Genomic DNA, 26,824 nt, shown 5'->3' with positions numbered 1-26,824 from the left:
CCTTTAGCTTGTTTAAAGGTTAATGGTGGTCACAATTTGTGGCAATAACACAATTTGTGGCAAGGCACTTTCCGATTTCAGCCAATGCTGTTGCACTATCCGCCAGAGCCAACCAACCAAACGAGCAGCTCCAGGCCGATTGTCATTCGTGCCCGCCCGCCATGACACCCAAGACCACCAAGAAGCGCAAGGCTAGCGACGTCATTCCCGGCGATGCTTCGGCCACAGCAACGACGCTGCAGGTGCACCGCTGCCGCTTCGTAGACTGGATGCCGTCGGCCGCTCACGCGCTGTGCTTCAACGCCGCTGGCGATCAGTTGGCTGTTGCGCGAGCCACTGGCGACGTGGAGATCTGGAGCGTGACCAACAAGTGGCACCTCAAGTTTGTATTGCCCGGCTCGGCCCAGAGCCAAGTGTCAGCGCTGTGCTGGGCCCCAGACAGCGACCGCCTGTTCGCGTCGTCATTGGACGGTACGCTTTGGGAGCTAGACCTGCACTCTCTGTGTCGGAAGAACGTGACGGACTCAAATGGCGGTCCTATCTGGAGTATGGTCATGGACGCCGAGACGCAGCAACTGGCCGTGGGCTGTGAAGATGGCCCGCATCCGCCTCTTCTCGTTCGCGGACGGCCCAGCTCTACTTCAGCAAAGGATTCCTTACCACAGGCGGCCGCGTCGTGTCACTTGCCTGGCATTCTCAGGCACACAAGATCTTTTCGGGCAGTGAGAACGGCATTATCCATTGCTGGAACGCTGCGACTGGCCGCAACGAGTCCCGTATCACTCTCGAGACGCTGACCAAGCAGAAATCGGTCGTCTGGTCGCTCGTGGTGCTAGACGACCTGACGCTGGTGAGCGGCGACTCGGCCGGCAACTTGAGCTTCTGGAACGCCCCCACAGGCACGTTGCTGCAAAAGTTTTCGCACCTGACGGCCGACGTTCTGGCCATTTGTGTGAGCCAGAGCAACAACACTCTTTTCGCTTCGGGTGTGGACAACCAGGTCGTTGAGTTTCGTCGCTCTGTGGCCGAGAGCGGTAACGCCACCTGGGCCTACTCGTACAGCCACCGTGGTCACAGCCACGATGTGCGTGCACTGGCCCTGTCGGCCAACGTTAAGCCGGTCCTGGTTTCTGGCGGTATCGACACTCAGCTCGTGTGGTACCGTGGCAACAGCTTCGGCGCTAGCCGGCCGTCCAAGATCGCGTCGATGCCGTACCGACAGTCCATTGCGCTGGCCAACGAGAAACGTGTCCTGATGGTGCAGAAGTCGACGTGTCTGGATCTGTGGCGTTTGGCCACCCAGTCGGCCACCACCGGCGCCATCACCAAGAAGCACAAGCTGTTGCTGGAGCTAAACGTGGGCAACGCCTTGAATTTGTCATGCTCGGCCGTGGCCCCGAACGCTAGCTTTGTGGCCTGCTCGAACTCCAAGGAACTGAAGCTTTTCGAGCTGGATACGGAGCAGAGTTTCCAGCCAAAGAAGGTCACTACGTTGCCTCGTAGCGTCAAGGGACCAGCTCGTGTGCTGGCCTTTTCGCCCGACTCCACTCGTCTAGTGATCGCGTCGGCCTCGTACCAGATTCGCGTTCTGGATCTGGCCAAGATGGAAGTTCTGAAGACCTTCGAGGTTGATACGCCGGCCACGACTGGAGACAAGAGTGCAAGTGTGCCGTCTCCGCTGGTTTCGCTCACTATTTCCTCGGACGGCCAATGGCTGGCCACTGGTGATGCCTCTAACAACATTGCCGTTTACAATTTGGATTCGATGCAGTTCTACTGCCAATTGCCTCGTCCCAGTGAGATGCACACAAGTATGAGCTTCAATCCTTCGGGCAAGACTTTGGTAGTTACGCTCGTGTCCAACAGCTTTGTGTGCTACGATGTGGAGACTAAGGGACTGTCCGAATGGTACCGTCAAAACCATGAGCAGTTCCCCAAGGAGCTGGTGGAAGGCCGTAACCTCAAGGGTATGGCTTTCGATCCGGCCAATCCGGATTTCCTCTACCTCTACTCGCAGGTGAGTCTTTACCAGATTAACATGGGCAAGCAAGCGTCTGCCAAGAGTCCGCCCAAGAAGACTCGCCGTCGTGCTATGAGCGTTTGTACGGAATCGGACAGCAAAAATGATGCTGCGGAGGGGGAGCTGGTGGAGCTGGAGGATGGATTCTGCCGTGTCGTCAACCGATACCGTCCATTGTCCTTCGTCGACTTTGTTGCAGACAACGAGCTGATCATCGTAGAGACCCCGTGGCTTAAGGTGCTGAGCCGCTTGCCTGGTGCTCTGCACCGTCATAAGTATGGCAAGTAAATACATAGATCTATACGATATTGCTCAAGTCTTGTCTACAGTAGCCCCCCCCATCCCTTTACCCACGAACTTCATCCCAGAAAGTTATTGACAATGGGGTGGAAGAAGTACAGGTGGTTCCGGTTGATAAGGTGGAGTTGAGTGAAAACCAAGAGTCGTCGTATAGGTGCCCAAGATCTGGTTCCAGTTGGTACATGCCAGCTGAGCCTCGCTGGCAGAACGTGATAGCGCTCCTCTAAGTGGAGACACGGATGTTCAGTCCTTCAAGAATGGGATAAATGAACTACTTGTAACTGTCAAGCTGCAGTTGTCTCGAAAGGATCGGTCCCCGCGACCTCGAGGTCTACACGATCCTGGAGGCGTATTAAGAATGATTTCCCGCTCTACAGGGGTTACGACCCACAACAAACCTTAAAGCCATCAGCTGCGCTAACTGTGCTGTTACCGGAGAGCTTGCGCTTATCGTTGTAGTGTCACAACACGTGAAGGTCCCGACATTCTCGAAGCGGTCTGCCAAACCGCTGGTTTCAACATTGGGATTTCTCAAAAAAAGAAGTCAAATCTGAACGCCATGACGCAGGCAATCCCATCACATTTTGATGCTTGGAAGAAAGAATATAACGGTAAGCGCTGCCATTCTCTCTGTGTCAGCGGTCTAGGAACGAGAAACTATCGGATTCTGGACGAGTTTCCAGGACTTGTAAGGGATTCTCTTAAGAATCACGAGGACAACGAGATGGCAGAGATGTTGGAAAGCGCGTACACGTTCAGTATCGCGTTTGAAAGCGGTCCGACAGAGGAACGTTTTACGAAAGCAAGCCTGCCGAGTGGAACATGAATGCTGCATCAGCTGCATGACTTGCTCTCATGGGGATACATTTTGCGAGAACCCGGCGTATGACGTCCCTCGAAGTGATGCATTATCTCTGTTGGCCCAGCTGAAAGGCAAGTCGTGTGAATAACTTGCAGTCGCGATTCAATCGTGCACTGGAATTTTGTGTGTGTGATCTTGTGAACGCGTCTGACTGCTGGGTCATTGCAATCTCCTCAGCGATGGATGACTGTCTACCTGACTTCTCTGACCAGTGGCACATTTCTTGTAGCCGTCAAAGCTGTCGCGTCCAACGATTCAAGATGAGGTTATTTTTCAAGGTTGTGTTGGTGCTAGTTCTGACTACTGCCACGATCGGAAGCAAGGGTAAATTTGACTTCGTGCAAGTGCTGAAAGAAGTGGCGAAGGCGCTGCATGAAGCGCATCCTGATGTTCGGAACCGGATCGACTATGCGAGAAGCATTCCTGGCTTTTGTTGGACACCGTGTTGTTAGAAGTGCTACCACGTTTGGAAATGCAAGTCTTGGCCAATTCCTTTCAGTGGATTCGGTGAGGCTACCGGTAAGGGGCTGGTGCTTGCAACGGACATGTATCTGCGTCAAATTTAAGAGAAATATCTGCCAGCAGAGGGACGAGAGGATGTTTCGCCACGGCAAGATTGGCAACAGTTAAAATTACAAGGTCGATCAGAATCGCAGGGACGAGGGCTACAAGGGGAGGTTTGCTTTTAAAGCATAATATACCGCCGCTGCGATTGCTGATGAGTCAGGCGAGGCTTTAGCTCTTATCCGTTTTGTCATTTCTATCTCCAATTTGTTGTTGGGGCTTACCATGAATACTACTGTATGTCGTCCGCGGAGTTGGTGTATTTGCTTTGACATGTGCTGTAGTTTATCACATTCCATTTCCTAGTTGGAATTGTCCGATCTGCCAATAACGTGGACCTTGTGTCCCGAGAGATCCTGCCATTGCTTATCTCCGCAGTCATACTGGCAGCAGTGCATTCGCCGCTTCCGGTCAAAGCCCACGATAGTGCAACTGTACCAGCAATCGTATCTGTAGGTTACAAGCAAATCGATGCAGTTAGCTACTTAACAATACTAAGATGGTCGCTCAAGAAATAAACGCACCGGCATTTGTACACACTCAACTCCAGCCCAATGTCGCGCACTGAGTTGGCGATGAAATTACTACTTTCACCGTTTCTGATGTCAGTAGTCGCCTCTGATCTGTGCTTCGCCATTCGCAGTGTTGCTCGCTTTTCTTTGCGAGGTATAGCGTTGTTGTATGGAGATGTCGCCCGAAACTTCTTCAAAGCTCTCAGTCCCTTGTGTCCCTGGCGTAGAATGGGGATCGGCATCTGTGGAGGTGGTGAAGAGTGACTATCGATCTGATTATTGACCTCCGTGTTAGAGCGATAGCTCTTGTGTGCGTCAGTGAAGGCTTCTTTCGACAAGCCGTTTGCCTTGTGAGCAGATTTTGTAACTTTTGCTTGTTGCGGAGTCGATGGTTTTCGAGCTTCATCCGAAATATATGGACTTGATTTGCCGTGTGCAGAGGTGGAGACTCGTCGAAGTCTCGGGCCGGACGTAGCAGAACGAGGGGCTGCTCTGATACGAGGTCCACTAGCTTGAACCAAGGTCGCTTTCTCACTCTGGGTGTTAGGACGTTGTTGCTGTATGTTGTTCTCCTCGCTAGTCGGTAAATCGGGTTTGGCTGCCGCGACTCGCTGCTGATTGACCGGCTTCATCTCCAACTCAATGCAGCGATCAAGTTCTGCATCATTGTGATTATCTATGTCGTTCCCACAGATCGGGCAAGGATCTTCAGTTCCATCCGAGGTTTCTCCATTTCCGGATGAATTACCTCGTTGGTTGTCCCCCGGTCCTGATAGAAGCTCCAGCTGTCGCTCCAGCTCACGTCGTTCTGTTTGAATTTCACGCAAAATTAGCTCCTGAGCCTTTGCAGCTTGTTCGAATCGTTCATTATCTGTAATTTCCTCCGTAAATGCTGTAATCGCCGCTGGTTTTGTGCCACCAAGAGCCTTCAAATCAAGCCGCAATTGATTTAATTGCAGAGTTGATGATGGTTGATCTCCGATGCCTTGGTCGCCATTTCGGTTAGAAGGAGGGGTTGAATGAGATACTACGACCGCTGCATTATCCCGTAGCTTTGCGGAATTCGTCTTCACTCCCCCCGAGAAAGCTTTCCGGAGGTTCGCAACGCTGTGGCGAAGCTTTTGATTCTCAGCAACAAGAGCTGCCTTTTCTTTTGTCAATCGTGCTACTTGATCTTCAAGTGTGGATAGTTGTTGATGAGAGCTGCTTTGTTTCAGCAATAATTTCAGTCGGGAAATCTCCCGTTGTGCCTGTGCTAACAGAATTGCATCGTCTACCAACTCGTTCACTTTGACTCGAATTGTCACGCACTTGGCCCGGTCGGCAAATTGAAGCGTAGAAATCGTCTCGTCAACTGCGGCTTCGGACGGAGAGATGGTTGCAATCACTATCGTTCGAGTGTTGCCCCCGAGACTATCCTGAAGTAAGCGAGTTAGTTTGGAATCCCGATAGGGGATATGCGTTCGCCTCGGATTAACAAGTGCCGAAATAACGTTCCCCAAAGCCGATAGACTCTGGTTGATACTTGTTAGCTCCTTGCTGCGGTCACTTCCTGTAACTACAGCTGAGTCCCATTTCTCGGACCCTGCCAAGTCGACGAGATTGAGTTTTGCTCGTCGAATAATTGTCGTTGCGCTCTCTAATCCTCGAGACTCGACTTCAATTGAGAGTTGCAATAATGCGTGACTGCGACTACTTTTCTCATTGTACGTTGTGGCGCGAATTGTCCGATTTCGATTGCCTGTTTTCAATAACTGCAACGTTTCTTGAAGATTCGTGACGCGAAACTCGGAGAGTCCACTGACGTAGACCTGCTTAGCATTGCCCTTGATCATTTCCCGCACAGCAAGTGGGTCCTCCATGCGTTTTTTATTATCCTGAAGTAGATCGTAAACGTCGTTGTTGTAGATCTGCATATACGAACAATGTACGACACCAGCCGAACCGTGCCGACCAATCGACTGAAGCTCTTCAAACAAACTCTCAATCGCTCGAGGAATCACCCCCCAACTTGCAGGTGGTTCGGATGCTTCCGGGCTTAGGACTGAGGTAACTAGGTGGTGCTCCAAATCTTGCCCTCTGTACACTTTATCTGTTAGCAACTCACTCCAATAACGAATTGGTTAAGACAACTTTGCCGCTCTACTCACAGCATCGTATGCGTTTTCCCCGTTCCTGTCTGGCCATAAGCAAAAATTGTACAATTGAAGCCTTGTGCTACTTGTTGCACCCCGTCGCGGAGATAATTGAAGACGTCGGTTTGATTTGCCATCTCGTTAAATACTCGATCGTAAGAGTACCGAAGTTCACGCTCGACATCCTTCTCTGATTTCTTTTTGCACACAAAGACTTGTCCTCCTTCATCATCTACTGTGAGCGTCTTAGAAACACGCACGGAAGCATCAGCACACAGCAAATAAGTTGCTAAACAAAGATAACAATCAAAAGCACTGAAATACTGTACGCGGTGACACGGAATCTGTTGCAGCTCGCGATCATTCGGAGGCCGAACTCGAACGACGACTCGGACACGTTCTGCAGCTTCAATCAATTCTCCCATTCTCGCATCAGGCAGCTTGTGACCCGGCGCTCAAACATTCATCGAGCCCTGAATATACCAACGTGGTAGTAGCAAAACGCATGCCTTCCTATCTATAGACGATAATTTATTGGAGTTGATTGTGGAAAGCGCTCACCATTTCACAGAGCTTCAGCCCTGTCTGCCAGGGATTTAAAAGGCTGAAGACAGAATTCACAGCTTTCTAGTCTGTTGCCGCTAGCACTGAGACCTGATAACTGTCAGATTCTGCGTTCAACGTTTCCTGAATGCCAACTGCCATGCGTTCTTGATTCCAGCCTGTACTTTCCGATGCGTTCGGCCGTTCTCGACGTGGCCAGCTTCGAGTAACTTGCAGCTTATTCAGAACACGCCGAGTTCGAGGTGAAAGAAGGATATGTCGATCTTTTCGGCGTTGCAGAACACCTGTAAATTTGGCCATATCTTTCGCAGGGAAGCCGATCCTATGGAATGGACTTGATGCTACTGCCTCCACGTAGAGTTCATGGACGTACAGTGAAACCTCATAGAGTTGGCCCTGAAAATCCTGAACAGGTTAGCTTAGTTTTTAACGAAATGCTTCGGTTAAAAATCTTTACCATTAACAAGTGATCGCAGCCAGCAGCTTCTTCGTAACAGAGCTCAACTTGGTCCAGCGCGGTTTTCAGGTCTTCAGCAGACCGCATCGACGGGATAACTAGAAGCGATGCAAGAGTGATATTCTGCGCGTCGTGAATCGCTTTCACCCAAAATTCTACCCTCGGTCCATAGTCGACGATTTCCTTCATCAGGTCATGTGTTGGCCAACAAAGACCCTTGAGTTTCGCAGATTGCGGGTCCAGCTTTAACAGTATAATGTCGCGTAGCGCCTTGGAGCCGATCATAATTAAGAAACTTATATTCAGGAAAGTCAGTGACGAGGTCACTGATGTTGATACGGTGAGAGCACTGCGGACACCATTTGAACAAAGCAGCACTACCAAATAAGCTTAAATAAGTGACAGCAGCACACAACGATCACAAGAAAGACCTCCTACCGAATACGCCGTTGGAGACCAGCATCCAGTCGAGGATAATGACTAAGTAAGACGAGGACAGACAGCGATAGGGGAACTTCCACGTCCTGTACACTGCCATGCCCACTACTAAGAAAAAGAAAATCGACCCCTGCGTCCCTTGATTCGCCAGTGACGGTGATGACGACCGCAAAACTGAGAAGACGAGCATCAGCAGGAGTTTCAGTATACATATCTGCACTGGCATCACCACAGAATGTCTACGGAATGAAGCAAACTGCGGCATGTACAGCTCCAAATACGCGTCCGATGTGCCGAGTATAAATTCCAGCTCTTTTTCCTGCATGAATCGTTCGTGATTCTCCACACTCGAGTGAACCACTGACTCCCTCATACGACGACGCAATATCCACGGGAGACCAACCAGAAAGCTACCACCCATGGTGCAGGTAACAACCAGCACAGATATGACATGCCCCGCACTACCACAGATCATACCCGTTGGATCGACTGACAGTTTTCCATCAGCGTTGCAATTTACCAGTCGAATCACAGCCAGCCCTACGGGAACATACAAGAACTGTAGTATCTGAAGTAGCACATTCTCCCAGGTCACACCGAGTAACAGAAAGTCACTACGTCCCTGTTTGGTCCAGATTCCCTTAGCTATTTGAAGCATCAACACTCCAGTCCACGGCACAAGCGCCCACACGAGGGCGTAGAGCCAATAACGAGGCATCTCTCCCCACAATGAAAACGACTGCGACGTGGAGCCCATGGCTGCGCCTGTGGCTCGAAAGCTGAATAAGTCCAGAGTGAATGCGTTGGTCCAGCGCGTGGCTTCCAGCCAACGAGCAGGCCATGGCCATGGTTGCGACAACTGCCACATGAGCGCGAAGAGCTGCACACCGTCGGTTAGCACCAGCGCCTTCTCCAGCCACAGGCGACTGACCTGGCGGCTTCGGGACGGGATCACGAGCACGCCACTCCAGTATGAGCTGTCCTTCCTGTCATCAGTGGCGTTGTCTTCGGCGCGCGCACTCCGTTGCGGAATCACCACCTGGCGTCCCATTGCGGATGTTGAAGTGGAACGTCGGACCATCACTCTGATCCTGTATCCGGTAGCTCAAATTATCCGGAAATGAGGGTCTTCTTCTTTATTATTACTGTATTGTCAATTCCGCCCCAATTTGCCGAAGCGGGACGATTCGGAGAAAGGCGCGAAGCGAACGGCAAATCGACGCTGCCTTGTTAGAGGTCAAAATTAAGAAAACATTTTTTATTATCCAATAAGATACCAGATACACGTTGAAGTTAAAGTGACAGCGCATCTCGCACTGAAGACTCCGCGCACTTGTCATGAATGAAGATGGCGAGTCAGAGGATTATTCTGTATTAGCGCCAAAACGCATTCTGTATGATAGGCTACACGACTGGGTGCTGGTCGTGTCTCTCAGACGCCCGCGGAAATTTCGAATAGAACGCACAATAAGGGAAATCATCAATTTAGGGCCGCGAACCAGTAGGGCCGCATAATTTACTGCCAATCATATACAGTACTCCATTGAACTTGGAAGCTATTGTTTATAATAAGCTAAGTACGAATACCTTTAAAATTTTAATATGCAAAAGGGGTGAACTCTTGGCGCCATATTTTTGTTCAGCTCCTCCAACCAAGTGAGGTTGTTGAGCGCCATCCACTCCGTTCAAACATTTGCAAGAAGAAAACAAACGCTTCACTTTTTATTTGTCCGACCCAAGCCATGTCTAAGACTCGCCACACTTACTCTACTGAAACCAAGACTGCCATTGTGGCAAAAATACTCAGCGGTGCGGCGGTTCCCGAGGTCGCGGCGCAAACCAAGATACTTGAGAGGACAATTCGCAAGTGGGTTACTAAATCGAAGTTGGAACAATCACTAGAGCCCCGTCGCCGCGGACCAAAACCGCACCTGCCTCCAGAGGCAGAGCGCCATTTGTTCGAGTGGGTTGTTGGGCGACAGATTGTCGGGTATCCCGTGGACCGAGCTGTCATCCTAAAAAAGGCCCAAGAGATTTCGCTGCTCATTACAGACCAGAGCGTCGGGGCTGGGTGGTATCAGCGCTTCATGGGACGCAATCTAGAATTGACCCCACGGGTTGCTCAAGCGCTAACTGAAAAACGTAACTGTGTCTCTGCAGGCAACTTGCGTACGCTATTTAACACGTTGGCTAAACTAGTGGTTGAATTACGACTTGACAGCTCCAGAATATTTAATATGGACGAAACTGCGTTTCAAACACGCAAGAAGAGCAAGAAGGTGATCGCTGTCCGAGGTTCGACGAACGTGTGGTGCTTGGATCCGTCTGTCAATTTTCATTTGTCTATCGTTGCTTGTGGAAGTGCTGCTGGCTTTGTCGTACCACCAGCCTATATTTTACCTGGAAAAACTGTGGAATGGGATGTTATTGATGAGTGTAGTGTTTCAAGCGCAGCAATTACGATTTCCCCATCAGGGTTCATCAACACGTATCTATTTGAACGATGGCTACATTTATTTGACAGCTCGGTACCCAGAACTGTCAAAAGGCCGCTGTTGCTGGTGCTTGATGGATGCAGTTCTCACTACTCTGGTGATGTCCTTGAAACAGCTACGCGTTCTCGAGATACTATTAGTATTGCTTCCGCCCAACGCCACCCACCTATTGCAGCCTCTGGACGCTGCAGTTTTTGCGACACTAAAAGTGAAACTCTGCAATCTGATAAAGGAGGTTGTTGACGAGGACGATGAGGGCTGTTATTCGATTGACAAACCCAACGCAATAAAGCTTGCAAATATGGCTTGGGCCACCAGCAAAATTGGCAGAAATCTCAAGGCTGGATTTAATGCTTGCGGAATTTTTCCGCTCTCACTGGTGTGTATGCACGAGCGCTTTGGTCTTTATGACAGAAATGGAGCTCCTCGACACTCTCGCCTGGCAGCATGGCTTCACGTGAAGCCAACCGTTGAAAAAGAGGTGCTTCAATTGCGGGCAAAGCAAAAGAAGTCTTCAAAACGAAAAAGAGTTACAGTGGGTGGAAGGCTACTTACGCAGGAAATTCTCCAGGAGCTTTCTACAGAAGCAGCAGAACACGTACTAAGTCTCGCAGGAAATCTGCAGTCGCCACTGAAGGCAAAGGCGATGGAGTCCATCAAGAGACGAGCGCAGCCCAACATATTGTCAATTTCGTCGTAGTTTAGCTAAGCAACAAAAATGTTAGCTAGATCTTTACACAATGTTTCAGAATTGATAGCTTACCTTTTCAGTGCGGAGAATTAGCGGCAACGAGTAGACTCGAACCCGCGACAACCCTGCTCCTATAATGGGCCCTCAATAAGCTAGCCGTCTAAACGACTGAGCTGTCAGCACTTGACGTTTCTGATTTTGTTTTGGTAATGACAGACGTTTGATTATTCTTGCATACTTATGTATCCTCCATAATTTTATCAAGACGCATTAACATAAAAAGAAAGGGTGATCTAACCCTATGCTTGAATGGGCTTGAATTTTTTCACCAGCTGAACATTTTAATACTGAAGTTAAGGTTAAATGCGGCCCTGAACTGATACGACAAAAATTTCTGCTGCCGTGTCCTGAACGATCAATGCTATTAGTCATTGGTCGCAAAAAATACGATAAAAAATTCAGATTACAAGCTTTCGGAAACTGTCTCGCTTTGTGTCCCTGTGCAAATAGTTGCCGAGCTATGCGACTTTCTTTCAGGGCGGCCCTAAATTGAGGATTTCCCTTAATATTACCTGTTGGCCAGCAACGGCAGTGTTATGGAAAACCCGGGTTTTCTAAAGATATTGGGTGGGTCGAAGAGATTGCTGGGGTGGTTGGATAATGGGTTTTTGCAGCCCTATTCACTTATAAAAACAGTGTCTAGTCACTATTAGGAAATTGTGTTTAATACACAGGAAGAGCAATTCAATTCGCAATTCAATAGCGCGACAGCAGACCTCCTCCAGTCATCCTCTCCGAGTTGCTTTCTTAAAATGGATGGCCACCGCATCATTCTTGCAGCGACATCGGTGGCAGGACTTTTCTCACTTTGTCTTTTGCACCACGAGAAACACCTCGCCATGACTACTTCCGCCCCTATCACGGAGACGTCCTTCCATCCTACTGGATCAGGATCAGCTAATCGGATGCCATCCGTCTCGTCTGCCGAAGAATCCCAGCAAGCCGTCACTTCCCGTGCATCGCGTGTAAACAACCAACGCCCCCACCACGGAGGACGCCAGAAAGATGAAGCTTGGCGACTGGTCGAAGTTGACCAAGACAACACCGTGTGGTGTCTACGTTGCGGACAGCTTATTTACACGCAAGGACACAACCACATCGCTCGTGTGAGACGTCACGTTTATGAGAAGTGCTCGAAGCTGCCAACCCAGTCTAAGATTACTGAGATGTTCAAGCCATCCGCTGCAGCCAAGTGCATTGAAGGAGTTCCAGGAGAGCTTTGCGCAGTGGGTCTTTACGACAGGCATGTCGCTCTACAAGGTAGAGCACGAGTCGCTCTTGAAGGCCTTAAAACTGCTCAATCCGAGCGTCCAGTTACCGAGTGGGTTTCAGCTGTCGACGTCGTTTTTGGACCGAGCCTATGATAAGTCAATTGCAGTGATGCAAGTTTAACTTGATGAAGTTGTCGTCACAATTTTGACCGATGCGTGGACCGATATAAATGGTCTATCGGTGATCAACTATGTTGCTGTAGCCGGCAATAAGACATTTTTCCTGGAGTCAGTGTATACAGGATGCGAGTCTCACGACGCACAGTTCCTTGCAATGGATATCAAGCGCGTAGTTGGCAAGTACAAATTTCTTGAGGTCGGTGCTGTCGTTACTGATAACACTTCCACAAACAAGGCGGCCTGGGAGAAACTGCGGTGTTGTTGGAAATCCCACGTGAACTCTAGCTACAGATGTAGTTAGGATGTTCCCACAACAATACGTCTACTAGGATAGTAAACGATCGTTCGGGCGGACCTGAAGACCCCAGTTCTGCCCTTGCACCGGGACAAACTGGACCTTGTAAACTATTTATATAGGCCAACCAGTAAAATAAGAACACGCTACTAGCACGAGCAAAGCTAGCAGGTGTTTTGAATCCTCGTGGTCCCAACAGCGGAAGGGTACCAGGCACGGGTAAGCCTTTTACGAGATCACCGAGTGTTCAACACTCGGCTGGAAGAAATAAAAGGGAGGCAATTCAAGCACTTCCAGTCGTGCAAATAGGCAACAATAAGCCGTCACGTAAAACCTCCCGATAATAATCGGCCAATACACAAAGTCTCTTGGCCTTGCCGGATGAACCCTCGCTACAGAGCTTCGAGTTCACCGACAGGCATAACACACTCAAACAAGCTTGACCTGACGCTTACCTTGAAGCCGGACGTCGCTCTGTGTGCTTGAGTGGAAATTCTGTTCTGTATTTAAGCTTACCCTTTCGGGTCTATTCCTAATAAGAAGTCCTAATCAAGTATACAAATATCAAGTGAACAATGATCCGTTATGGATCTTCTTGCATGCCAAGCGTCGTCTGCACCGTCGCATGAGCATCTTTAACGGTCCGCGCCCTGTCCCAGACGGTGAACGTGCCTTCAAAGGGTTGCGAGGTCTTCCACGAGCTCATCCCAACCGCCACTGAGGGTTCGTACCGTAGATGGTCCGCTGAATGCGAATCCGGCCAGTCCATTATTAATAATAAGGACAGCCTGGATTCAGTGACATCTGGACCGTATCCAACATTCGCTGAGTATTCGGTAGTGACGCCGTCGAGTCTCTTGCACTTTGGAGTCACGGCACATCACGTGAACGAAATCTCGTCGCTTGAACATCTTGGGCGGTGCCGCGTCTATGACGAAGGGTGATGATCCGCAACCACGGAGAAATCACTACACCACAACTGCCCCCGTCGCAATGGAAGCCACGGTACTGGTGCCCGTTGTGACATTTCTTCATTCTCCAATTCACCATCTCGCCACCGTATGTCCAAGCGTCTGAATCGAGCCGTGTCCGACGCTTTTCAGCGTCTCAATCCTCGTAGACGTCGCGAACGTGAACAGCTGGAGGTACGTCAGCTCATCCTTCTCTTGAATCATCGGCACCTTGCTCATCATCTCGCATTACTCGACTTGTTTCTCAGGAGGGCAAGGCCGAGGGTTCGAACGTCCCTCAGTCTGCTACACTTCCTCCGACAGCGGCGTCATCAACTGGTCCTTCGGGGCTTCCTGCCCCAGACTCTTCACTCCCTGCGGTAGCTCCTGCAGCACTCCCCGTCGTCGCTGAATCCGCGGAGATGGCTCCTGCTGCTCCTCCTGCCCCAGCTGGTGGTCCACCACCACTCACCGAAGATTCGCTGCGCGCCATGCTGGCTGAAAGTACGGAGGCATCGGTCGATCACATGATGACCTCGATAATCCCGTACTTGACTGCAATGGCTCGTCACCAAGTGCCGATCAGCGTTGTGCCTCCTCTCCACGACGATATACACACTCAGCGTCGTCTCGAGACTGCTGTTGGCTTGGATGAGGTCCTCGCTGCGATACAACCTGTTCCTGACGCGCTGTCGGCATTACCCCAACGCGTTGCCGACTTAGAGCGTCAGTTGCGGTTTGCTCAGTCCGAGGCTGCTGCCGCCGTGCGTTCGGTGGCACCCCACATCATGGCTCGTGAGTACGCGGAGACGTTCCTCAAGGCTGCAAACGCTGAGATTGAAGCCTTACACCACCACGTCAAGATTCTCCGCGAGTCGAACGCCAAGAACGACGCCATGCTCGCCACTGTTCAAGCCACTATGGAACGACACGCAGAAGACTTGAATCGTCTGCACTGCAAGGTCCAAGCTCGGGACGTTTTTATCAGCACGTTGCAGAAGAAGCTGGCTCGCGAACGCGAAGTGTACAAGTCTTCTATTGGCGCGAATACTGAGCAGACCCGGAAGCTCCATCTCCTTCTGGTAAAGCTTGCCCAGGGCAAGTATGTCGATAACGACACGCTCAAGGTCTTCGAGAACCAGCAAGACCGTAACACTCGCCTCCTCCAAGCGAATCGTACCCTCCGTGCACACGTGAGTCTGGCAGGGATGGATCCCGAGGTACTTCGTCTGGCTGTCGAAGGTACGCTCTTAATGTCGCTCCTTCCACCGTGTGTTCAGCAACTAACGTTCGTTCACAATCCTTCGTGATAGGTCTGACTGCGGGTGAGCTGGACCTGGATGCGCTGGACTTGGATCAGGAGACGTTAGTCGCTCTGCGGCGTATTCAGTCTGCCACCGCGTCTTCGGACAATCCTCAAGCCCTTCCGGCAGCTTTGGCCAAAGCAGCTCACCAAGTGGCCCATGGGAAGTCCCATAAGCGTCTTAGACCAGGTGGCGAGGATTCAGACGACGATCCGGACGACTCTGACGAAGACAAGGCTCCAATCCCAACGGACAAGGCCAGTGCTTCGATGGCAGCTGCCGGTCTCGGTGATGCGCCACCTGCCGATACTTCAACTCCCAAGTCGGCTCGTAGATCGCTGTTCGGTCCGAAGGCGTGGAAGAAGGCGGCCCAGAAGAAGCGCAAGAAACCCCGTCCTCATTCTCCTGCTAAGTCGCCACGACGTCATATGAAGACTCGGTCCAAGTCTGTACCGTCTTCTCCAAGTTCATGGTCGCCACCTCCTACACCAGCGTCTTCCTCGACTCCCGCAGTGGTCGACCTCAGCGGCGACCAGAGTGACGTGGACATGGGGACTGCTGATCCAGGCAGCGTCCCTTCGGTTCAAGAAACTGCTACAGAGCCTTTGGGTAAGGACGTGAGCCCTGAGGATCACGACGATGTTCCTGTCTCTCCTGACGCGCCTTCGCCCCCGCCTCAGGGTCCACACGATGTGGCCAAGTCACCAGCTTCAACGATTTCACCTTCTCCAGCCGACATACGTGCTGCTGAAGAGGCTCTGCGCGAGGCCGAGGAAATGCGGCTCATGTTTGGCTCGAGTGACGAAGGTGAAGAGTCAGACCAGACTGTCCCACAAGGCAAGTCTGCTTCGGCGTCTGCCGCGACATCCAAGGCAATTGAAGTCTCGGGAGTGGTTTCTACAGCAGGGTCTGCCCCTGTTGAGGCTGCTCCACTAGCTTCCGCGTCTTCGAAGTCGGCTCCGACTGTTCCCACGACTGATGTATCAAGCGTGTCTTCGCCTGACCTTTCGATGGAGATTGATGACGATGGGAATGCTGATGACGACCATGGAGATGACGTGGATGACAACGAACCTTCGGTGGATGACTCTCCTGATGCTCCCAGTGGTAGCGGTGATGTTCCGCCCCCCACCGATCATTCAAGCATACTCGATGACGAAGATGTTGAAGATTCAAACAGGAACTGGAGTAATCTTGGCCCAGCTCGTCCTCCGACTCCACCTCGGCCAAATCCTTCGCCGATGATGACTTCCCCAATCATCGTTGCCGGCCCGCCTCCTTCGCCACCAGCAAGTCCTCCGACACCAGCATCTTCTCTTCCTGTTCCAGTGTCTCCTCGTCCGTCTATTTGGACTCTCGATGCTGGACCTGGACGCATGATTACGGCAACCTATACTTCGGTGCCGCGTCGTGGTGGTGCACCGTCGGTTGAGCCGTTGCCTCACCGAGTGTTATCTGGTACTCGCCCTACGGTGCCGGCTTCGTCCACCCTGCCACCGTGGGTTCTTCCGTATGTGGACATGGAGTTTACCGATGCAGGCGCCAAGAAGTGTTTCGAGCGACTCTTGAGCTTAACGCTTCCTGAACCAGCTGGTGAGGTGACCGTGCGTACAACGTTGGAGGGTCTCCAAGCGTTCTTTGATTATTCGCATCCTGATCACCCGTACCAGCAACTTCGGCAGCTTTATCCTCTTCAAGCTTGCCTCTTTGACACTGTCGACTTCAAACCAAGCGTCCCTATCTCCAAGCGTGCTCCGATTGAGACCCGTCTCAAGATGATCTGGGCGAACCTTCGGGGTGACGGCGGTAAGCAAGGTGACCTCGGGTTCGCGTTGTGGGAGCGTCTCCACTGGCTTCCGTTAGCTGGTATTGAGCGAGGTCTCGCTGAAGAAGCTAAAAAGGTTGGCCACGACAAGGAACGCTTGAAGGAACTGAGAGCTATGTTAAAGAAGCTCTTCAGTGAGCGCGACCGTCGTGCCGATCGTCTTCGTAACAAGTACCGTGAGCAGTACATGGCGTGGAGTCGTGACTCGGTTTCATCTAGTGCTTCCGGCGTGTCATTCATTCGTCCCGAGTTGCTTTTGGAGCCGTCTAAGCCGTGGTACCCCATTGAAAACTTGTCATTCGCACCTCGGACATCTGACTGGCTTTCCGAAGTTCCGGCTCTCGACGCTCGTCAGCCATGGCGTACTGGATGGATGAATGCGCCGCATCAGCACCCGTACAACACCACGTACTTCCCGTGCCAGCGTAATCCGGAGTTCTTCAATCCTCGTGGTACGCGTTTCGTGGATGTGTACCGAAGCGTGATCGTTGACCCGTCTCTCGATTCAACCGAGCTTATTCCGACCTGGCGTTCGTTGTTTGACTCGCCACCGGGTACTCCACGTCCTGCTCTGGCTGCTGCTCCTGTTGAAGCTGGTACCGAGGATTCGCAGGGTCCGGCTTCAGCTCCAGCTGCCGAGGCTCAGGTTCTTGATGAAGAGGAGAAGGAGAGTGGTGACTCGGCTTCGTTGACACTCTTGGCCGCCGGGGCCAGACACTTGATATCGATTTGACTCCTCGCTGCACGTTCTACGACGTTCTCCAGTATCTCAGCTAACTGTTGAGGTGTCCCGCGTGACTTCGTTTTCAGTGATCGCTCCGCGGTCGGCATTCATGTTTTCTTATTCTTAATCCACTTCCACAGCGTAATCATGTTCATGTTGTTCTTCAAATGCATATACAATTTGTTGTTGCAGTAACGGGTTTCGTCTGTTACCACAGGCTGCATCGCCCTGTGGACAGTTCACACGTGATCCAGTCACGCTAGTCTTCGTCCGCCACTTGCGCCATCTGCAGCCGATTCTCGCTCTTCTTGGCTCGCAAATAGTCGTACAGCAGACCTCCACATGACAAGTTTGATGATGGTTCCCAAGTTGTATCTTCATAGCCAACCCACTTGACTTTGAACTCGCGTACAGCACGCTCCGTGCTCGTCGTTAGTGGTGTTCTGTCGTCGAGGATGGCCTCGACTTCATATTCACCGGCAACTTGGTCTGGTTCCCAGCTGTCCTCAGGCAGTAGTTCCTCATCGAAGTCGAGTCTTGCTTCATTAGTCGCGTCAAGTACCAACCGAGTGTTCGGTCGACTGTTGAATTCGTTGACAGCCTTGAGTCTTGACACATGCACTACTGGGTAAAAGCGATACCCACTTCGATCAGGCAGTTCCAGCTCGTACGCAAACTCTTCCACCTTGCGCTTGATCCGAAAAGGTCCATGCCATCGGTGAGCTAATTTCTTCGTCAAGCCCGGTTTGACGCGTTCCATGTACAACCACGCCCGGCTCCCAATCTCGAAAAGAGATCTCGGTGGGGCTCTTGCAGGATCTTCCATCTCTTCCGAAGCTTCTGGAGGGTCCGCCGAGTCTTCGTTTCCACTTGGTTGAGGTACAGCAGTTTTTTCCAGTCGACTCAGAGCATCATTATGCTTTTTAGCCCTTCGCTCCTTTTCTACAGCCTGATAATCCTTGGCCATAGTGAGGGCGACCTCATGTTGTCGATTGATCTCACGCCGCCACGCCAGTGCGTCAGACTGCTTGCCGAGTCCTCGTTTGAGTGATGACGACATTGCCCGCAACGTCGACTGCGCATCCTAACCATGAACGAGGTAGAACGGCGTTTCCTTCCTCGTAGTGTCTTGAGAAGTATTAATAGCAAATACTAGCTTCTCTGCGATTTCGTCCCAATCTTGCTGTAGAGGGTCTTCCGCGTACACCCGTACGGACCCCATCACTGACTTCACCGAGCGTTCCTGCTGTCCATTAGCCTGTGGCCGATAGCTCAAAGTCGCTCTTGATCTTGACTGCATCATCTCTGCGAACGCTTGGAACACCTCGCTCATGAAGCGTGGGTCGCGGTCATGCCTTATTAATGATGGGGCTCCGAACCGTCGGTACACACATTCTTCGAACACTTGGGCAACACTCAGTGCAGTCGTATCTGACATAGCCTTGGCAATGTGAGCGAGCACTGAAATAGGAGCAACGCCGTGTTGCCCCTACGAGATTTCGGTAGTGGGATCACAAAATCCATCGAGACGATCTGGAAAGGTCGTTCGGCTAGCACGTTACCAGGTGAGTATCCACGAAGCTGTGGACGGCTTTTACTCGAGCTGCAATCTGGACATGACTTCACATGCTTCTCCACGTCAGCGTACAAGCCGATCCAATAATAATCGGACTTAACGCGTTGGAACGTTCTCACCACACCTTGATGTCCTCCTTCCAGCGAGTCGTGACAATTCTGCAAGACCTCTTGAATCATCGTTGTTGGTACCACAAGCCGCAGCTTGGTCTCCTCTTGCCAACCGTGGTCGTACCGACGATTCAATCCAAGATAGTGAAGCACGCCGTCTTCAGACAATACGAACCGGTCAGCATACTTCCAGGCATCTCGAGCTTCTTTGTAACTCAGCTCTTCTGCTTGGCCCTGAAGCACCTTCTTGATGTTAAACCACTTCTGCTCCTCGTCTTGTGCCACCAGTATCCGTCTGCGTCGTTCCCGCTGTATCGCTACCGGATCAACATCTTCCGCATCGGGAAATGCCGATGGTACAGTCTTGTGAGGATGGTCTGGCAAATCTTCGCCGAATGAATCTTCGGTGGACGTCTCTCGTCGTTCTTCATTCTGTTCTTGAGCTTTTGAGACATCCTCCGAGTGTTCATCTGCGAACCTTACGCGTTTCTTGGCTTTCGTCTGTCGCCGAGTCATCACTGCTATATTACCATAATCGCACTTTGGTGAGCTGTAATCAACCACGAAATTTTCGAAAGTTTTCCACTTTGAAGACTCGCTGCCTGACAGTACATGTACTTGACGCTCTGCTCCTCGTGACGAAACATCTACCGAGTCTTCATCCGGCTCGTAGATCATTTCCTGGATGCGGTTCAGCGATGCCAATTCCGACTTGCGAGTTTCAGCCAAGATTACCCGACTGACCTTCGATTCCAGCGCTTCAGTGGCTAACGAATCCGCGGCCGCGTTGTATTCTCGTACAACGTGAAGATATTTAACTGATCGAAGCTTGGCCGTGAGTTCCTTGTGAGTATTCAGCAGCGCTAGCAAAGTTTCCTTCCTGCATGCGATCACCCCTAGTGATTGTTGAATCGCGAGCCTTGAGTCACCAACGATGACTAAATCCTCGGCACCGTGCGCAATAGCAGCCTTGACACCATTTATCATACCTGTATACTCTGCCTCATTCACCGTGGTAGCCGAGAGGTAAGCGTTTGCAGCAATCACTACCTTCCACTCAGGAAGGCTCCACAGCACCCATGAACAACTCCCGTAGCCACCGTACTTCTCTGTCTTCGCTGATCCGTCAAAAGACATGACGAATCCGCTGTATTTACGGGAAAGCCTGGCGTACAGCAACGCGGGGTCCATTCGAATAGTCGGGGAACCCTTGTTTGGAGGCGCCACCGGCGCGAGCGAGTCTTCCAGGTCAACGAAGCTCGTGATGCTTGACTGCATTAGCTGCGCAAAGGCGACATCCTTCTCCTTCACGCGCTGCACCTTAAGGTGCCACTGCGATAGCAGCACTGCGAACTGGACCGCGCGTCCGAAGAGAGACTTCGACTTATGCACCCACTCTAACGTCGAAAATCGTGTATAGACATGTAGCGTCTTTCCTGCCAGCTGGACGTAACAGATCTTCAACAGCAGAAGTAACGGCAAAACTTCCTTCTCAGCTGGATGGTAGTTCATCTCGGCTTCCTTAAGCACCCGACCGAGGAACCGTACGGGGTGTAACTTGCCGTCATGTTCTTGCATTAGCGTAGTGCTCAACGCCCATTCATTCGCAAAGAGCATGACGTGAACTTCTTTCGACCAATCGAAGTGCCTGAGGATGGGTGAATGTGAAACACTCGTCTTCAATCTTTCGAAGGAATGACGTGCCACAGAAAGGCCACCTTCAACGACAAAGTCTTCATCCTTGAGCTGGTACAGCGCCGCACCGTAGACCGCGAAGTCTTGAATGAAGCGGCTGTAGTAATTAACCGCTCCAAGAAACGACTGCATGCCCTTCTTGCTCGTTGGAAACGAAAGCTCGGTGATGGCCGCAAGCTTCTTGGGGTCAGCTCTGATGCCTTCTGGCGAAATTTTATGCGACAGAAAGTCCACCTTGGGTTGGCAGAAGATGCTCTTGGTGAAGCTAATGCTGATCCGACACTGTGCAAATCTTACCAGCAATCGGTCCAGCGTCGCCAGGCAGCTGTCGAAATCCTCGCCACCGAAGCAAATGTCATCCACAAACGACCGTCGACCAAATACAGGTACCAGCGATGATTCGTCTGGTTCCCCGTTCGTAAACATGTCAGCGACGGGGCTGTTGACGAGTTGTAGTACAGGGTCGGTCTCTACCGGTGCTTCGCGGTCTGCCGCGAACTTCGTTTGAAACGAACCCTCGGCGCTTGGTCCACGACGTTCCTTGACTTGTTCTTCAGCTAAACGCATCCTCTCCGAGTATTCAAACCAACCTCCTTTAGGTTGAACGAACCCCCAGAGTGCGTTGTCAATCATACGCTGGTAGATCATCGGCGCGTTCTTTAACCCGAAGGGCATGCGTAACCACTCGAAATGTCCGAGTGCGCAGACGAACGCCGATACTTTACGCGCTCGCAAGGTCATCATGACCGCCCAGAAGCCGCTTGCTGCATCCAGCGAGCAGAACCATAGGTAGCACTCGAGATCAGTCAACAAATTGTCGACTAGCGGCATTGCATACTCCATGATTGCGGTGATGGCATTCACCAACTTGTAATCAATGCAGAGCCGGATGTCCAGCCCGTTCTTTTTCATCACAATCACGATCAGCGTTGCCCATGAACTGTTTGAAAAGACGATTAATCCTGCACTCAACAAAGTCCGTAGCGGCTCGTACAGGTGCCGAGAAATTGTAGCGGCACGCGACGGGCACGCTGTTCGATTGGGGCATGCCCTGCGTGTCGATATCGCATACGGCGCCGTAGGCTGGCGGCGGCGGTGCGTTACCACTAGCAATCATGATGTGCTCGTGGTTCTTAAGCGTTGGAGCTATACGCTCTCGGCGATCGGTCGACAGCTGGGGATCAGAAACATTGGGTGCATTGTAGTCTATCGTCGTGTTGGTTCTTCGGTAAGACCTGGCAGGAAGGTTAACCCCTTTGCGTAGTCTTCCATACCGATGTTGTTAGCTGGGTGCTCGCAGAAATCACTTCTTGTGTCCTCCGTTGCTTCATTTCCCTCGGTTGTTAACACTCGAGCAACCGAGATGTATGTTCCGTCCAACGCCGCTACGGATTCTTCCCTTGACTCAACATTGGCATCCGCTTTGATTTCAACAGTCGGTACTTGGTCCATCTCCTTCCCATCCTGGTTTCCCATCTCTGGGCCATCTGCCGAGTCGTCGTTCGCAATATTGAATGCGTGGGCCGCCGACATATTGGGTTGTTGACTTTTGTTCCGCTCCTCGTTCTGCCGCTGTCTTGACATTTCGGAATTCGCACCAATCTTGCAATGAATACTCGGTGCCGTACTCAACACCTTCTGCGCGATGCCTGTATCCTCTGGATCAACCACCGGTGGCTCGTTCGCAAATTCGGCTGCGTGCAAGCCCGGGACAATATCGTCTAAACTGGTCTCTCCATCTGATCCAGTGCTGTTACTTGTCGATCCCGTTGTCACCCAGACTCGAAACGAACACTCGTTGGCGTATGTACCACGTTTACCGGCCTCAGTAGTTCGTGTGTACGCACTACCTAGGCTTCGTTCGCGTTATTGCCTCCGCCATGGGTTGTCGTGTACGTGTCCAAAGGTTGTGCGGAAGGCTGACCGTCGGTCGAATCCCCGGCTGTCACCCCAGACGCCAGACAGGCTTCCACTCGTTCACGTTCTTCCAGGATCAGTGCCCAGCGCTCTGCACACGTCAGACGATCACTGGAATCCAATAGCGAGTCTTCTAGAGGTCGTGCTAGCACCCCACTGGGTTCTGGATAGTTCGGTCGATCAACTGCCGAGGGCTGAGTTGCAAGCCATTGTTCGTAGATTTCACATTCACGCTGAAAGAGCTCGCGGTCTCTACAACCTTCGTAGGCCAATACTTGCCAGTCTTGGTACTTCTTGGACTCCAGACGCACATAGCCGTCACCTCGTGGCAAATCCCCATCTGGAATCCACATTGCGATCGAGTCGTGTGCTGGTAGGTACACAGTTCGATCAGACACGTTGGTCAGTCGAATGCTCTGAGGCCGTCCACGTCGAAACCTCGTCACTGACGGGATTAGCTTGTTCGTTCGACGAACCCACAGTACGTGTTCTTCCAGACCGACGTGGCGCTTCGCTAGTCAGTATTCTCGCCACTCGTGCGCTTGAATGTCCAAACGCTCAGGTGGCCCGGCGCTAACATGAGCGCCGTACGCTTCACTATCGACCATATTCTTGGTCTTAATCAGCGGGATTTGAACTTCGTGCGGTAATTGCGCCGCGCCGTTAAACAGGTCCAGCCGGATCCCAGCTGGGATCATAAAGTCGGTCCCGAGTACTACGTCGACGCCTGCACTATGCGCCATGACCCACATCTCGAATTCGTACACCATCTCTAATCCGAGCGTAATCTTAGCGCACGCTCGTCGCGTCGTAGACACCTTGCCTTCGTTGATTCCTTGAATGTCAATGCGGCGTCCGTGATCAGGTACATCTCGGAGTCGCAACTTCTTGGCAAAGGCGTCAGTGATCACACTAACGTTTGCTCCTGTGTCGAGGAGGATCCTCGTTCGCTGGTCATTCACAGCGCCTTGCACCAGAGCTCTCATTCTGATCCGTCGGTCGAATTTCTTGGCCGACCACCACCCCTGTCTCTCGCCAGGGTTCAACTTCATCATCTTGGAGTGACCCTTGGGCTCGTCTCGCGCTGCACTCGAAACCAAGCCGAGCGAATCCTCGCTGGTGCCCTCATCAGCATCAGCACACTCCACTCTCTCTCCAACACCTCCACCGAGGATTCTACTCCTCTCCTTTTCATTTTCCGTCGCGTTCACACTTGTTACGTAATTATCAGGCCATTCACTCTGCCCCATGAAAGCAAAGATACACTCTGCTTCCATTGAAGGCTCGGTTAACTGTGGCAGCCCGATAGGGACCAACCCAGTTGTAGTTGGCGGGCTGCCTAGTTTAAATGACGTTCTTGAACGACGGCCTTGAGCTCTGGCGGGAGTTCCTCCTTCGTGCCTTTAGTGCGCACGAATTTGGCAAGGTCTTGGAAGTTGCGGAAAAGTTCGCATTGTCCAGCATCGTGGAGCTGCTTGCAGAACTTGCATCGCTTGTTACAGTAGTGGGCGGAGTGACTCATGCCACCGCACACCGCGCATGGTCCGTACTGTGGGCGTCGGTTGTCGCGGTTGAAGTCACGTCGACCGCGTTGGTCCTGATTGAACCCACGGTCACTACTTCGGCGATCTTGATTGAAGCCATTCTCGCGATCAGGCGTGTTTCCACGCGTCTGACGGTTTTCTGAACGTGCGTAGGTGCGTTCTGCGGCTGCACAGCGCTCATATTCGCTAGCCGCGGCGGAATATCGGTCATTTTCGTCCAATGAGAAATCACCATCCGTATTATCGGGCTGAAAGTCGTTGTACTCATCTTGGACATTGTCGTAAGCGTTCGGATCTTCGTTTGAATACTCGTTGCCTCCTTGAGCAGCTTCACGACCTTCTAATTCAGCTAGTAGGTCGTCCACCGTAGCTTCAATGAGTGTCACTCTTGGTTTGTTGCGGTTGTCATCGCGGCGACGGTCATCACGCCGGTTGTTGCGGGCGTACCCATCGTTGCGTCGCGTATCACGACTCTTAGAGTATCGGTACTCACTGTCACGCTTGGCCATTCTCTCCTTGCCCTTGAGAACATCTTCGATGATCTCTTCGAGCTCGTGAATGTCGGCGACTCGAGCGTGGTAGAGACTCTCCGCTAGCTTGTCATCGTCGCATGTTGCCAGGAACTGCTGTACGTGTTCTTTCGCGTCGCGACCACTCTTCTCAAAGTGTAGACGGGCGGTCCGAGCGTAGCCGTTCAGCCTGTTTATGTAGTCGCACAGATGTTCATTTCGTTCCCGCTTGGCGGAGTAGTAACGCGACAGTGCCGTCTGCGTGAACTGCGAGCAGTAGTAGCGGATGAACGCATCGCTCAGCAGCTTCCACTTGCGCTTCGTCTTCTTCGGAAGTTGACGGAACCAATGAATGGCTCCGTCTCGGAGACTTAGCTCAAATGGAATGCACCATTTATCGGCATCTGTGTGGGTTCCAGTCATTTCATAGACGAACCCACGGAGCCACTGCATACAGTTCTCGCTTTTGTTGCGAGAGCCTGAGAACGGCGTGATGCGATCCAGCGGTCGGTGCGAAGCCATTTCAATCCTCGGTGTTGGGTCCACGTCGTTCAGTCATTCATCTGACGCATCAACTCGAGTTGAGGATCTTCCTCGTCGAATGTACGCACCAAAATGTCATCGTCACTGGACGAACCATCGCTGTCAACCTGACGACGTCCGGCACCACCTTTGGGGGCTCGCGCACCGCCTCGGCGACCGAACAAACTCTCGTTACTTGCGTAAATGCGTTGCATACGGCTCTCCGAGCGTGGCGTAACCATGTGCGAGTCTTGAAAGTACGGTGAGGCTTCGGTAGTGCCAAAGGCACCACGCTCAGCTCCACGCTTGGTCGGAGGAGTACGAACGAGTCGTTGGGGCGTCGGCGGCAGTGGAATCTTAGACGGATCTTCATCTTGAAGCATCGGTCGACTCACAGGCTGCTTTCTGGCATTGATGCCAACAGCGCCAAACGCCTTCCGAAGCTTCTTCTTCCATTTCTGGAGAGCAGCTCCGGCTTCATGTGGACTCCAATCCTGGAGCGACATCGTCGATTGATAAGTCTCGTTCTCAAAGCCCAGCGACAGTAGTAGCGAGACTGAATCCTCGGCAACTTGGCTAGTCGAAACCAAGTTGACTGGGTATCGAAGTAATTGCGCAAGCGCGGGTCAGTCGGCCTGGCGCTTGTGGATGGGCTTGAACAGCTGCATCCAATCATCAGTCTGCATCAGCGCTTGTACGCGGCCGAAGACGCACCTGGCGGCTGGCGTGTCAGCGTTGATAGGCGGGCGAGGTGCTTTCAGCAATGCTTAATGCTTTGAACTCGCCACCGAAGGTTTAAAACCCTCGGTCCCATCGTCATAATCATCATAGGCCGGTTCCGGTCCCGCAACATCATCGAGCTCGTCGGCGAGGTTCCTCGAAAGGGACTTGGTCGCCCCGCTCAGCCCCGATGATAGCGTGGCCGTCTCCGGCGTCGCTGCGCCTGGCTCTGGAGCCGGCGTCTTATCTTCGTAATCTTCATAATCGTGGGCGTCAGGACCGATGTCCGCTTCGTCGTCGAAGCTCACTGAAAGCTCGGTGGCGGCTGCAAAGCGCGCAGCCGGGCTTGAACTCTCGTTGCGAGCCCCGCCAGACTTGGCAGGCGTAACTGGTACCGTCGGTTGTCCTTTCGCCATGTTTCTTGTCTTTTTCTTGTTCTTCTTCTCTTGGTAGCTCGTAACCTGGAAGGCCATACAAACAGTTCACAATGGTCACAATCTGTTCCCGGGTCGCGGCACCAGTTGTGGTGTTGGAAATCCCACGTGAACTCTAGCTACAGATGTAGTTAGGATGTTCCTACAACAATACGTCTACTAGGATAGTAAACGATCGTTCGGATGGACCTGAAGACCCCAGTTCTGCTC

General features: G+C 51.9%; 3 protein-coding genes across 3 annotated transcripts; 1 reads left to right on the top strand and 2 right to left on the bottom strand.

Moving 5' to 3' along the window:
* Window positions 1-161: 161 nt before the first annotated feature.
* PITG_06667 (U3 small nucleolar RNA-associated protein, putative) lies at window positions 162-2,308 on the top strand (the record flags this gene model as incomplete). Its single annotated transcript, XM_002998699.1, has 4 exons — window positions 162-581; window positions 635-1,609; window positions 1,658-2,171; window positions 2,220-2,308. 4 exons carry the CDS (start codon window positions 162-164, stop codon window positions 2,306-2,308), a joined length of 1,998 nt encoding a protein of 665 aa, XP_002998745.1.
* Window positions 2,309-4,048: 1,740 nt separating this feature from the next.
* PITG_06666 (kinesin-like protein) lies at window positions 4,049-6,818 on the bottom strand (the record flags this gene model as incomplete). Its single annotated transcript, XM_002998698.1, has 6 exons — window positions 4,049-4,196; window positions 4,271-4,964; window positions 5,007-5,310; window positions 5,365-6,337; window positions 6,409-6,638; window positions 6,723-6,818. 6 exons carry the CDS (start codon window positions 6,816-6,818, stop codon window positions 4,049-4,051), a joined length of 2,445 nt encoding a protein of 814 aa, XP_002998744.1.
* A 202-nt stretch (window positions 6,819-7,020) lies between these two features.
* Window positions 7,021-8,903, bottom strand: PITG_06665 (uncharacterized protein; the record flags this gene model as incomplete). The annotated part of the gene is made up of 4 exons (XM_002998697.1): window positions 7,021-7,047; window positions 7,093-7,353; window positions 7,415-7,791; window positions 7,853-8,903. 4 exons carry the CDS (start codon window positions 8,901-8,903, stop codon window positions 7,021-7,023), a joined length of 1,716 nt encoding a protein of 571 aa, XP_002998743.1.
* Window positions 8,904-26,824: the final 17,921 nt, after the last annotated feature.

This window comes from Phytophthora infestans, genomic scaffold (genome assembly GCF_000142945.1).
Source record: "Phytophthora infestans T30-4 supercont1.8 genomic scaffold, whole genome shotgun sequence".
Taxonomy (NCBI): domain Eukaryota; phylum Oomycota; class Peronosporomycetes; order Peronosporales; family Peronosporaceae; genus Phytophthora; species Phytophthora infestans.
Note: the sequence above shows the minus strand (reverse complement) of the source record. Positions and strands in the feature narration are given on the sequence as shown.